This window comes from Mchenga conophoros, linkage group LG17 (genome assembly GCF_057382185.1).
Source record: "Mchenga conophoros isolate Kocher_MC1m ecotype Shallow Benthic linkage group LG17, M_conophoros_male_GT1.1, whole genome shotgun sequence".
NCBI lineage: Eukaryota > Metazoa > Chordata > Actinopteri > Cichliformes > Cichlidae > Mchenga > Mchenga conophoros.
The window spans coordinates 20,564,875-20,578,143 of NC_140542.1; the positions used below are offsets into that span (position 1 = coordinate 20,564,875).

Sequence of the window (13,269 nt, forward strand, 5' to 3'; positions counted from 1 at the left end):
TAATGGCTAAACTTCCCAACCGATGCCCACTTCAGCCAATCAGAATCAAGAACTCATCAAACGCATGCATGACTGACAGATCTGCTTCATGACTGGCAAAAAAAAAAAAAAAAAAAAAAACTACCCATGAGGCCTTGCGCAAGCTCTCCAAGCATGCCTTGCTCAAACTGCCATGCCTGGTGCAACAACATGACTCTGCCATGTGACTGTGTTTGGAAGCTGGGTGATGTCACTAAGATGTCACAATGACGTCACCATGGTCTGCTGTTAGAATGCAGTTAGAGTCACATTCAAAACCAGCAAACATGTCAGATGTTTGACAACGCTGGAGGTCCAGTTAGAGGAGACAGAAGAAGAGGAGGACAGGAGGAGTTAGTACAGGGGAGGGAGGATGGGGAATACCAGAGTGAGGAGGTGTGTCTCCTTTCCAGACTCCTGGAAGAGAAGGAGTCTCTTTTTTACTTCTGTGTGCCAGAGAAGGTATAAACATGTAGTTCTTTCAGCATGAATTGGACAAATATGACTAAACTTTGACTGTCAGTCCTCAGGGCTGAACAATAAGCCTCTCATCAGTGTTCACATCACTACATGATTATTTGTGTTAACAGTTTTTGTCCAGTTCAATAATTAAAGTGATCAATATTTCAGCTATATTTGGTTTGTCTTCATTCTTGTGGATGTGTGATGTGGTTTTTAAGTGTTTCTGTGGATAAGAAGAGCATTATAGTTGAGCTCATTACAGACTTCCAGCCTGTGTTACTGTTCAGATCAAAATATCAATGTCATCCTGTAACAGTGCAGTGTATTGGGCACAGGAATGCTACAACTGTTTATTACAGAAGGTCTATACTGTAACTTCTCCAAAGCCAAGTGGGGAGACTTGATCTGGCTTGCTGTCCAAATGTTAAGTACTTGTGACAGTGTGGTGTATGGGTCACAAAAAGTTTATCTGTTTTTAAAAAATGCTTAATGAAGACTGTAAAAAGTTCACTTATGTTTCAAATTGTGTTGAAATTGTGGACTTCAACCTACAAACCAGTTTTTAAATTGTGTTAATCAGCAAAGTAAAACCGCAGTTATGATAAATATTTTATGCCATACTTCCTCAAAACTGTCCTCATATTTAGTGCAGGAAGAAGCTATAAAAATGGGATTTTCTAAGGACAGTGACAGTTCTATCAGAGAGATTTATGACACTTAGTGTGTTTGGACTGTGTTCTTAGTAGTGGTGCAACGGATCAAAAATCTCACGGTTTGGATCAGATCAATTTTCGGATCAGCAAAAAAAAAAAAAAAAATGTTAACATTTACTTATTAACTTATTTAAGTATTTTTTGCCTATTAAAAACATTCAACTCAAGACTCATTCCACGGAATTATATAAAAACAAATTAAGGTGCAATATAGGGCAGTACAGGGCTTTGTATCTACCACTCCGCTGTGATATAACGAGCGGTCACGGTCACGTAGCTTTCCGTTGCCCTGGAGGTCGACCCATTTGTAGTTGGGCAACAGAAGATGCCTGGGACAGTTCAGCCATAACTTTAAACTTTTCCTGCTCATACATGCCTGGGTACGATCTTGTCACTGAAGTGGACGCGCAACGGGATATCATAGCGTGGCTCAAGCACGTTCATCACAGTTTAAACCCCTTGTTTTGCACAACGGAATACGGCCTCCCGTCTGCAGCTAAACACCCCAGTAGCTTTTGTAATAGCTTTAGCCCGGTTGGACTGGGCAGCAAAGGGCTGCTTAAATGCCGCAAACTCCTCTGCTCCTCCACTTGGACCGCTTTCGCTGACCATAACTATTGCTTAACAGACTGACCACGCGCACCATACACATACTTTTTTGAATCTTCGGATCACGTGCGTGCCGAACCGTGGAGTGGGATTGGTTCAGATAACGGATCAGCCGTGATCCGTTGCACCACTAGTTCTTAGTGTGTAGGGTAGTTTTTTTTTTTTGTTTTGTGTGTCATAACATTGAGACGACTACTGAATGTCACAGATGCCAGTCAACAATCCACCAATGGCAGACTAGAGCGTAAACGCTGTCTCCTGGTGATCCACAGGAGGAGTTTCTACACCTTCAAGGTGTCAGGCCTGTGATGTGCCCCCTTGTCTTATGGTAGACAGGAATTTAATGTAAATAACTACCACATTTGTACAATTTGAAATTTACAATTTATATTTGCATTTCAATGTTTGTGGTTTTCACACTAATAAAGTCTAACTGTTGCAACTCTGATTTTTTTTGTGTGTGTGATTTTAGGTCAATTGTGTTAATACAGTATGTCAAAATGGAAAATAACTGTAAAGACATATATGTGAGATTTTATTGAAAGTAAAATCAAAAACCAAATAAACTCAACTCCAGAAGGTTAAAAAATTAGCCTTAATCCATCATCTTTTCAACATTTTTTCTATATCTTCTTTGAGAAAAGCCAGCCTATCAAACTTCACAGTGTAGGTGCTGGTATCCATACACCAGAGGGCGATGCAGAAAGGCATTAGCATCTGAGAATTCTTCATTTGCTGAATAAAAATTTCAGAAGCCTTACTCCTGCTAATACTCAACTCTTACTGTAAATACTTCTTCTACTGCTAACACTTCTCACTATAGTAGATTTCGTGGCGTTCCTCACCTCCAGCTCTCTGAGGATGCCGCTCTGTCCACAGGTCTCCAAGTCCTCCAGAGCCTGAGACCAGAAGTTCTCCTCCTGGTCTGGTTCTGTCCCATCATGTCCCACATTAAACCTGAGAGGGAAAGGTAACAGGTCAACCAGTCAGCATGATGGGTACACACACACACACACACACACACACACACACACAGGAAGCTAGTGGTCATGCTGGAGAGTGTTTTTTTAACAGGAGGGGGCATGGGCAGTGATGACATACACATCCACCAGGTATTGATATCGGTGTGGCGGGGGTTAAAGGTCACCAAGTGAGGGTATCTGCTGGAGGTTACTGGGTGTCACAGAAGACTGTGTGTGAAGGGTTAAAGGTCAAAGGTCACTGTGGTACCTGCTGTCAGAGATTAGACCGCTGGGCAGATTACAGCCTCTGCAGAAAGACACACTACTGTTATTGCTGTTAGCTCAGTGCTACATACTCCATTGTTCTGGATGAGGAATGCTAACAGCTACAAAAGATATGCTGCAAAATGTATCCGTGCACATCCATCTTCAGGCCTCTCTTCTGATGTGCTTCTGGGTTTAAGGGTATACACATACTAGGCAAGCTGAGTTTGTTTAGACTGATCTTATCACACAGTTTGAGCATCAGTGTCATAGTTTCAGTGAACTGCGCCAGTTTGTGATGTAGAGGAGGAGGATCGAGTATCTGTACCCTCAGTATTTCATCTGTATCTGATAATTCATGGGAGAAAACTTGAAAAATTGCATTCTGAGTAAATTTGGAAATCACTATGTGGCATAAGTGGCTGCTCAAAACTAGTATGAAAAGCATATTAATCCTTCTCCCTCCTCTGTAACAGTTTTGAATAATTGTGTTGATCAAAGTACTTTAAGCCCTGAAAACAGCTTGATTAAACCTGGAACAGTTGAATACTGTCTGTTATATAACAAAGGTTATTACAGTTTTCTTTACTCAAGCTTTTATGTTTTTCACTGTGCCGTTCACTCAGTCTCTCACCCTCCGAGAGGTGGCCGGTCCCAGTCATCGTCATTCAGACCCAGATCCGACAGTGGATTGGCTCTCTGGCGAGTGGAAGATGATGATTGGCTGTTGCTTGTCTTGGCGCTGCGCCACTCGTGGAAACTGTACAGTGACGACTGAAAAGTAGGAGCTACACACACCAGCAAAGGAGAAGTGTTTCATTACTGAGGCATTAATGAGGTCAGCAGAGGTCAGAGGTCGGTCCCTACCTGGGGTGGTGAAGCTGCTGTCCATGTTGGATCCATCCCAGGACTCCACAGCGCTGTCCACGGACGGCAGTGTGCTGAATGCTCTCTGGCTTGTCGGAGGTGCAACCATGACAACAGGCTCCTCCTCCCCATCCTGGTTCTCCAGGTTAGGCCCCACTCCTGGCCCCAGACCCGAACCAATCACGCAAGACTTTGGGCTTGACACTGCAGACAGACGGAGTACGTTTGTCAAACCACCAATGTGCGTTCGTGAATATAAATGTGTAAATCTGTAACTCCACTGGAAGTGACACTGTGTCCCGTCCCTTTAATGAGCTGTACGTTCAACTCTTCCCCTACCGCAAGGGGTCGCCACAGTGTTATGGGTAGCTCTGCATCTTTGATTCGGGAGCTTTATTCCCTTCCAGACAGAAAAGAAGGGACTGAAAAGGGGACTTTTCGCTTGTTGGGTGCTAGTTTGCACCACCAAACTATGGAGCCACTTAATGACCTGTACAAATAACGACCATCATTCAAACCTCTCCATGAGGTGTTAACAGCAGCGATGGCATAAAAGTGCAGGTTATAAAACTTCCCTAATGAAATCTTTAAATTACGGTAAATTATATTCAACATGTGCTCTGTGGAGGACTGTTTATAAAAATGGTTCTAATTCTTGAACAGTTAATGTTTAACTTTGTCAAACAGCCTGAATTAAAGCTTAAAGTCTGACTGTTCGATTTAACATCCAAACCACCGCCACAACTTCAAGCTGGATAAAACACAAAGCAATAAAAAGGAAAGTTGATGCCGAGGAGGGAGACTGGGTTGTCAGTTTCTTTTTTTCAAAGATCATAACTGGTGCTGATATTTTGATGTTTGAATCATTTGAGTCACAGAGGGGGAACAGAGGCTTCAGAAAGTCGCTGAAGTGGAACGATGCATTCAGCCACTGCACAATGTGTCTCTCTGAGGCCATCTTAAAGCCATGGAGCTGTAAAAGGAGGTTTCCTTTTCATGTGCAGCCGGTTTCACAGCAGAAGGCTTGGCAGTTTGGTACAGGTAACTGCACGATCAAAAAGCTTTTACTTTTCTTTCTGTTTAAAATGAAAACTCCCACACAGCTGCTGTAAGATCAGGACTAGAAAACAGTCTGTGGGCTGCTTGTGTGCAAGAACAAAACTTATAAGTTATTATTTTGCTCTTATATCAGGACATATTTGTTACAATTAAATGTCCAAAGCTGGTGAAACAGTTGGTCGTGAATTATTCTGCTTTATTAATAGTTTATAAAGGCTACTGAGTGATTGTTACTGGTTAAGTAAGCTGTATGAGACACACTACACAAGCCTGGCTCTTGATGTGAATCTCATTTCCTTGTGTTTTGCATTTGCTGTTGATGCTTGTGATTATGAACGGTGTTTATGGTGTGAAAAAAGCGTCTACGTACGTTCTCCCTGCTTCTTGATCTTCAACGTGACCGTCTCGCCCGCCTGCTGCAGCAGACTGATGGCTTCACTCAGAGGTTTCCCCTTCAGGCTGCTGCTGTTGATCGCAAGAATACGGTCGCCTACATGGATCGCACCAGTCCTGTAAACAACACCAAAACACACAGAAATTTACACTCAGGGTTCAGCAACTCAAAAATCATACTTGACAAGACTTTAAAGAAGACTGGAACTGAGTTAACAGTCTCAGGGAAACACAAATATACTTATACACAAAATAGAAATGAGAATCATTTCTGTAGGAAAGAGGTGAAAACCCAATTGATGATGAGGAAAATAATTATTTTTAAACAGCAGAGGGCGACACTCTCCACTTCATCTGGCATCCTAAGCTTATCATGTCTGTCACGGTTTCACTCCATATTTCATTCCTCCAGTCACTGATGTTATTTTTAGAAAGATGAAAAATCTTTTCTTATTTAAAATTTCCTTAATTTTTTATAGTGAGACCATTTAGATGGCCTGCGCTGATACTGTATTTCTTATTTTATACATCATTAAACATAATCCCTCAGATTTAGGCAGCCAGCTTTAGCATTTCCTCTGTTTACGACCTTTGACATAAAGATGGCGTTTACACAAACAACCCTGGTTCTAAGCTTCTTAGTGTCTGAGTTTCTGTAAATAAAATGCCGTATTAAGCACAGAATGTATTTAATACTAATCCAGAATCATACATAACACCAGCAGGGAACTACTAAAGACAATAGAGCCTGCACTAATGATAATAATAATAATAATAATAATAATAATAATAAACATCTATTTATGGCACTTTATAGTGAATAAATGCGATCCTCCAAATAGCTGAAAAGAACAGAAAACTAGATGTGCTGATTAAGTGATTAAATAATCCACAACCTTGACATGTTTTCTACAGGTGTGACCTGTAATTTATTTTTTATGTAATGTAATTAGAGTTCATGTGCGTGCACCTCTCTGCCAGCCCCCCCTTGCTCAGAGAGGAGATGATGATGGGGTCGAAGGGCTCCTCGGTGCCTGAGATGGTGATTCCCAGCGGACCACCATAGCGTTGAAGCTCCACTGTGTAAATGATGCTGCCAGACACCTCCTGTTCATCTGGAACATTCAATAAAGATTGATTCCACATAAGGTCAGTGGTGAACAGATGATCAGGAGAAGATGGCATGGGAAGGGATGATGTGGTGACACAGACTAAAACACGCTAAAACTAAGCCAGAAGTGCAACGTTTGTCCTGAAAGTAGCATTAGACACCTCCTTTAAACCTTGAGTAGGTTTTCAGGGACTTAAGGGCCCTGTGTACCCTTAAGAGCGGCTGAGGACATTTAGAAAACCTTGACTGGGATCTATATCGCCATTAAAATGTTCTAAAGGTTATCAAGGTCCAGGGTCTGCCATAAGTTTAGTGAAATCCTCAATCAAGGTCAAAGTATTCAGCAATGTTTGAGTTAGTTTTGAAAAGAAGAGCCACCCTGGTAAGACACTTGAGAGTCCTTGAGGAGTTGATGGCAGATTTCAAGCAAACAGTTTGCTTTCCAGTCGTCCTTTAGGACGGTTGACAATCCGGCTCTACATCTAGTAGTAGTAGTTCTAGTAGTACCTTAGTAAATTTCTGTTCGTCCTTATGGACGATCGAGTCGATTTAGAAAATATGAATGGGGTCCTGAAGGATTCAGGGATGTTCTAGTTGGTGTTGAAGATACTTAAGATTGTGCTGGTCCCTTAGAGTCACTGATAAGGTTTGAAAGAATTTGGCCATCCTGAAGATCACCAACAAGATCCTAAATGTTTTTGAGAACATTCATTTTTTGGAAGAAGATTTCAAGAATAATGGATTAGTTTCTAGTCCTCGAAGACTCCTGACAGTCAGGTTGTGATCAAGTTACGATTAGATTTCATGTTTAAAGAGGTTTTAAGTTTAACTTAAAATGATACAAGACAAATGATTTCAAATCAGCTATTGATCTAGAGAGTTTAGGACCCCATCAGGACTCTCTAAAGTACAATAAAACTGTCATAAAGATGCTAAAGATCTCAGGATTGTCAGAAGATTAGTGAAGATTTTATGAGCACCAGTTTGGCTCCTACATGCTTTTAAGTACCACTGTCTTTTCACTTATTCAAAAGGATTTAGGTGTGACTGTTGGTGTTGCTAAAGCTCTTTAAATATGATCTTTTGAGGAGAATTTGGAAAGGTCCCACAGCTTATTAAAGTTGGCAAGTAGGTCACCACGGAACGACTCTAGAGGTTCTTTTTAAGGAGGATTAATGATACTGTGGGCATCCCTGAAAGCTGGTTTATCACTCGGCCTCTTGCTTTTGGGAATAGACTTAAAAGCGATACCAGAGTTGTCTTCATCTTTGCGGATCTTCAGTTTGACGAGCTCCTCACACTGCTGGAGGATCTGAACAGCTTCCTCCATGGAGCAGTTCTCCACACGGATGTTATCAATGGCCAGCAGCTTGTCTCCCAGCTCCAACGTCCCCGTCCTGAAAACACATTCAGGTAAATTAGAGGAACAAGTTTAATAAAGAAGTCAGCTGAGATCGTTATTATGTCATATTATCATAATCATGACTGCAGTGCATCTGCTTTATGGACAGGATGGAATTTTGCATTAATATCAGTTCTTCAACATATGAAATATAACCTTACAAATTTTACATGAAGATATGTTAACTTGTACATGAAATAGGAGTGAAGATATTGCTTTGGGTTTAAACCACGAGGTACAACTTAAACCAATTTTTTAGGCTTTATTTGTTTACATTTTGGGAAAATTAATCCCAATCATTTTACCTAATATCAGTTCTTTTTTAGTTTGTAAAGGACATCGAAGCTGGAAGATATCCTCTGAAATTGGTCCAAAATCTTGTAAAACTGCCGGCACTTTCTTTTCCGTATGAAGGTCTATAACTAGTCCTCTGCTTCCTGTTTCTAAAAGTCCTGCAGAGTAAACAGATGCTACCTGCCAGCAGAAGCCCTTTAGCTCATATTCTGCTTCACAGTCCAAAACACATGACCTACAAACCACGACATGCACAGGCCTGGACCGTTAGCCTAATTAGCCAAACACGTACAGGCGGCAGTCTGAGGTTTAACACAGCTGACACTGTTTTATTTTAGCCTCACATACTGTGTGTAGAGTTCAGCCTCGGTTAGGTTTAAGGCTGGATTAGAGTTAGTTTAGCCATAGTTTGTGTCACCTGTGTGCGACGCTGCCTTTTTTGATGTCCGAGATGATCAAAGGATCACCTGGTTTCCTGTTGGACGGAGCTGCAGACACACAAAGAGACGAGTTGAAGATGAAACAGAAAACTGTAAATAATTAAACCTGTTTACACAACTACAACCAGAAGTAACGATTAAATGTTAAAGGGGAAAAGTAAAATCAAAGCAGGAAATGTAATATTGAAGTGACACCCAAGAGGAGGTCGGGCTGGATCTGGTCTGATGAACTTGTCTTTCAGAATGAAAATTTAATTTCTCCGATGTGTAAACATGATGAATCACCAAATTAAATCATTTAATAAAAAATAAAACTACTGTCACTGACAATAAAAAGACTTTTATAATATTCTAGTTGCTTGTTTTGGCATTGGCACTCTTTCTTAATCAATAATTAACACAGAGCTGTGTTACTAATAAAGTCCATCTAAACCATCCACAGTAGCGACCTCACATTAGTGTACGTGTTTGCGTAGTCGTTTCTCTTTACTTACAGCTGATGGTGATTCCCAGTTCCACTCCTGGTTTCTTTGGGAGCTTTACGTGGAACGTCCCTGAACTGGGGATGACTGACTCTGTGCAGAAAGATGGAGACATTTCAGCAGTAGAAATGTTTAATTTACTGTGAAATACATCAGAAGAGGAATAAAGGCTTTCTGCTCAACATCTTCTCAGTCAGAATCAGGTGATTAAGCTTCTGTTCGAGGCTTTAATCATACGCTCTGTATACAGTCCTGCCTGGCTTGATGAGAACCAGGGTTTCAATCTTACTCACACTTGGTTTAACGGTTATAAATACAGGAAGAAATAGAAATATTTTTTACTCAGAGACCTCAGCAGACATGTGGAAAACAATTTCAATAACAGTCAATGATTAATCACAAAGTGAGCTCATAGGTACGACGTATATGTTAGCTGTCCATGTATTAAACCTGATTCTACATAACTTAGAGGACACATCATGCTCTCAAATGTTTATAGAAGATCAAAGTTCAAAACTTAGAGGTGATCATACATAAAAATCTTTCCTGCAAGTCAAAAATCTTTAATGCACCATTTGTGATGACATCTGTCTGTTTTGTAGCTATTATGTTAAGAATGTTCAGGAAGTCTTTTGTGCTGTCCATTTGTACATTTTATTAATTTATTAAGTGAAGTATTGAGATTATTAATTGTTAATATCAACACTGACTGATAGAGACAAAAAAAGACTGCTACAGATTCACACTGGCCGTAGATGCTGACAGTAGGTGACGTAACATTTAACTTCACCATTATTAGATGACGCATAGCTATATCGCTTCTTCGCTACCATTCGGTACAGTAGACTGGACATCACAAAATAAATTGGGAGTTAATCTTTTACATAAGCCTTTGTTTATAACTGGCTATGAGCATGTTCATAAACATACATCCACTGCTTGGTCCCTTTATTCCGAATATCCAAAGCACTGTTAAGAACTCATGTTAAAACTGAAAATCCAGATGATCTTCTAATTATTAAAAAAAGCTAAATTGATCTGTTCTTGTTGAATTATCCTGTGTAAAGATTATCTATTACTCACTTTCCATAAAATCAATCAGCATAGATGATGACATTATAGAGATTTGTAAAATAAATGATTGTAGTATTTGGCTCCTTGCAGGTTTTGGAAGATGTCCCCTTGGACTGACTTCAGTTATGATGCTTTCAGGAAGTGAGGAAAATTTTCTCAGCCTTATGTTTCTCTGGGAAATAACATCCACGGTCTATATTCTTCTTTTGGTTAAATAGTGACTCTGACTGTCCTGTAAATGACATCTCATACAGTTAACCGTCCTGCAGCTACAAATCATACAATATGCCTGTGAGTCACTACTGACAGCTTGTTGTGTCGTTCTATTAAACTCAGGCGTAGGTGGTTATTTACACCAGCTGGAGTACGTTACATCCACAAAGAGTCTGACAAATTACAGAGAAGCAGAACCAAACACAGACTGGCAGTCAGTCAGCCAAAACACGACGACACAGAAAACAGATGTCTTTGCCCAGCAGACAGACATTCATCAACAAGCACAGTTTTCAGTGCTGATCAGAAGCATGAAAACACAATTCTGATAAAATGATTTTTTTTTTTTACCAGCTACATCGAACTCAATTTCCAGTGTGAGCTGAGCAGTGATGGACGAGTCTCTGAGAAGCTGATTGGTTTCTTCAAGGGTCGAATCTTCGGTTGGAACGCCGTTTATGGATAAGATCCTGTCACCGATCTGCAGGATGCCACACCTACACATATATACACAAATATCTGATCACTGGAGCTCTCCTTACAATACTGTAGAGTCTGTACAGAAGGACATAAGGTAATGGCATTTTGAACTGGTGCTGCAAACATAAAATGCAAAGCTGCGATATAGAAAATAAAAATTATATATATGTTACCATGATTATCAATAAAGACAAAATATTAAATATTTCCAAATTTCACAAAAAAAACTGAAAATTGGGGGGGGAAAGTTCAAATCTGAGAAGCAAGGGCAAAAGAATTTTTTCTCTAAATTTTTTTAAAGCCATCATAGCTGTATCAGTGTGTTTACCTCTCAGCGGGGCTGTCGGGGTCGATGTAGGCAATAAGTGGCGGGGATGACAGCGTTTCCGTGGCGAACACTCCTCCCTGCAGTTGCAGGCCAAACCCCATGATGCCGTCGCCAAGCAGCGTCACCTCGGTGGTTTCCGTGTGGACTACCTGACCGGCCAGACCCACAGTGCTGGACGCCAGGGACACTGACAGAAACAAAGATTATTCTATTTTTTAGTCTCATTTTCCTCCCGTCCTGTGACAGCACCTCAGTCCTGTCCTTGTTTTCTGTCATACATACGCTGTTAGAGGGTGCAAGCTCATATTAAAATGTCATGGTTTAAGGGTTTGTAATGTTTTTTTACATTTTGTTGGTCATTATTGGTCATGTTATGAATTCATGTCTAAAACCAGCTAATAAAATAATAAGATTTGTTGGATTTGGAGACAGACTCACAGGAGCTCTTAAAGTCCTTTTTCTTGCCCTTCCTCCTCATCAGTGTGCCCCGTGGACTTGTGGGATACATGTTCCTGGGCAGGGTGCTCATGTTGAGGGAGGAGAGGCTATAGGCCGACATGGAGCCTGGAGAGAAGGAGTGGCTGAGCGCTGCAGAAAGAGAGAGGGCTGATGAGGAAAGGTCTCTCTCTCTCTCAACAGAAAACATGAGAGAGAGTGAGAGAGGTGCACGTACGAGGATTGTTTGTATGGCGGTTGTGCGATCTGGCGCCTGATTGGTCAGGGTGGTACGTGTTGTAGTGGTAGGGGGGGAGGATAGGGGCAGAGCCTCCGGTCTCCCAGGGGAGGGGGCGGGGACTACGCTGCACCTTGACTGCACAGACACACACAGAGGAGGGTGTTTAGGTTAAGACAAGAGGAAAGGTCAAAGGTGAGGCAGGTGCTTGGATCACAGCATCGAGATACCTCACTGGGAAGCCAGATGAGGAACTGTCATGCATACACAGGTGTGTGTCTTTCACGGCTTTATAAAAGATTACTCCTCTATTCACATAATCTTTTATAGGGCCTCTTGAGTGTGTGTGTGTGTGTGTCTATACTGGTCTGTGGTGCATTCAGGGCCTTGTCGGATGTGATGTGTGTACGTTTATACCGTGCTGTGGTGCGTTCAGGGCTGGTCGGGTCTGGTGTTGTGGCAGGATCTCCAAGCGGACGGTCTGACAGGAAGCAGAAAGCAGCTGAGTGGCTTCAGCCAGGGAACAAAACTCCATCGACTTCCCATCAACGGACAGGATATGATCTCCTGCATGAAGAGCACCACACCTACACAAAAACACAAAAATAAACAGAGAATTTAAACCTGAACTTGGACAAAACTCATAAGTTAAATTTCTGCAGTTAAAAGTGCAACAAAATATTTCAGTTTCTGCACAAATACTGAAGTTAAAGTGTGACTGAATGAAGCTGAAAGATGACAAGGTGGTTAAAATAACCAAATTTACATAGAATCAAATAATAAGATAAGAAAACGGTGGTAATATTAGTTAATAAGCTGAAATTCCACTTTAGGCAAAATGAAAGCAGCTGGAACGATGCTCAATACGTGAAATCAATAAATAATAATAATAAAACAATGCAGTTAAAACAGTAAAACAGCATCAGGGTCAGAGGTTAGATACCTGTCTGCTATACTGGCTGGTTTGACCTTGTCGATGATGATGACCTGCTTGTTGCAGAACATGGAGGTGGACAGGGCCACACCCAGGCTAGACCCTGCCACCTTGGCAACTTCAACCAGCAGCGGCCCTGATGCCGTGGCAACAGAGTCTGAAGGAGGGAAAACAGACAAAGTTTTTACAGTTTTTACATCGTGTAATTTACAAACGGTCCAAACGGTGTTCATCAGGGTTCCATCCTGGGTCCTGTTTAATTTTATGTAAAAGTTCCAAATAAACTAATCATCTGAAATCTTTATAATTCAGATGATACTCTTCTTTACATGTTGGTAAATTTTTAGAATTTTACTCTACACAGTACAAAGTACAAATGATCTTTTATTTTAACCAAAAATCACATTTTGGGTTTCAGATAATAAATACAAAATAATACTTCTCATGCACTGTTTCCTAATGTTAACGTTAACCAAGAACAGGACTTCACA

At 41.0% G+C, this 13,269-nt stretch overlaps 1 protein-coding gene across 9 annotated transcripts in view; it reads right to left on the bottom strand.

Moving 5' to 3' along the window:
• Nucleotides 1-13,269, bottom strand: part of grip1 (glutamate receptor interacting protein 1) — a 67,125-nt gene that overhangs the window by 8,667 nt on the left and 45,189 nt on the right. For 4 of the 9 annotated variants that reach the window (XM_085252892.1, XM_085252890.1, XM_085252895.1 and 1 more), the window contains exons 8-23: nucleotides 12,788-12,935; nucleotides 12,262-12,431; nucleotides 11,845-11,982; nucleotides 11,610-11,759; nucleotides 11,172-11,358; nucleotides 10,715-10,860; nucleotides 9,089-9,169; nucleotides 8,573-8,642; nucleotides 7,710-7,855; nucleotides 6,318-6,462; nucleotides 5,325-5,464; nucleotides 3,896-4,099; nucleotides 3,663-3,816; nucleotides 3,033-3,071; nucleotides 2,648-2,759; nucleotides 403-435 (exon numbers count right to left, since the gene is read on the bottom strand). In XM_085252892.1, coding sequence (XP_085109018.1) covers nucleotides 403-435; nucleotides 2,648-2,759; nucleotides 3,033-3,071; nucleotides 3,663-3,816; nucleotides 3,896-4,099; nucleotides 5,325-5,464; nucleotides 6,318-6,462; nucleotides 7,710-7,855; nucleotides 8,573-8,642; nucleotides 9,089-9,169; nucleotides 10,715-10,860; nucleotides 11,172-11,358; nucleotides 11,610-11,759; nucleotides 11,845-11,982; nucleotides 12,262-12,431; nucleotides 12,788-12,935 — 2,063 coding nt within the window. The remainder of the gene's footprint in view (nucleotides 1-402; nucleotides 436-2,647; nucleotides 2,760-3,032; nucleotides 3,072-3,662; nucleotides 3,817-3,895; nucleotides 4,100-5,324; nucleotides 5,465-6,317; nucleotides 6,463-7,709; nucleotides 7,856-8,572; nucleotides 8,643-9,088; nucleotides 9,170-10,714; nucleotides 10,861-11,171; nucleotides 11,359-11,609; nucleotides 11,760-11,844; nucleotides 11,983-12,261; nucleotides 12,432-12,787; nucleotides 12,936-13,269) is intronic. The other 5 variants (XM_085252888.1, XM_085252896.1, XM_085252894.1 and 2 more) reach the window with 4 other exon arrangements.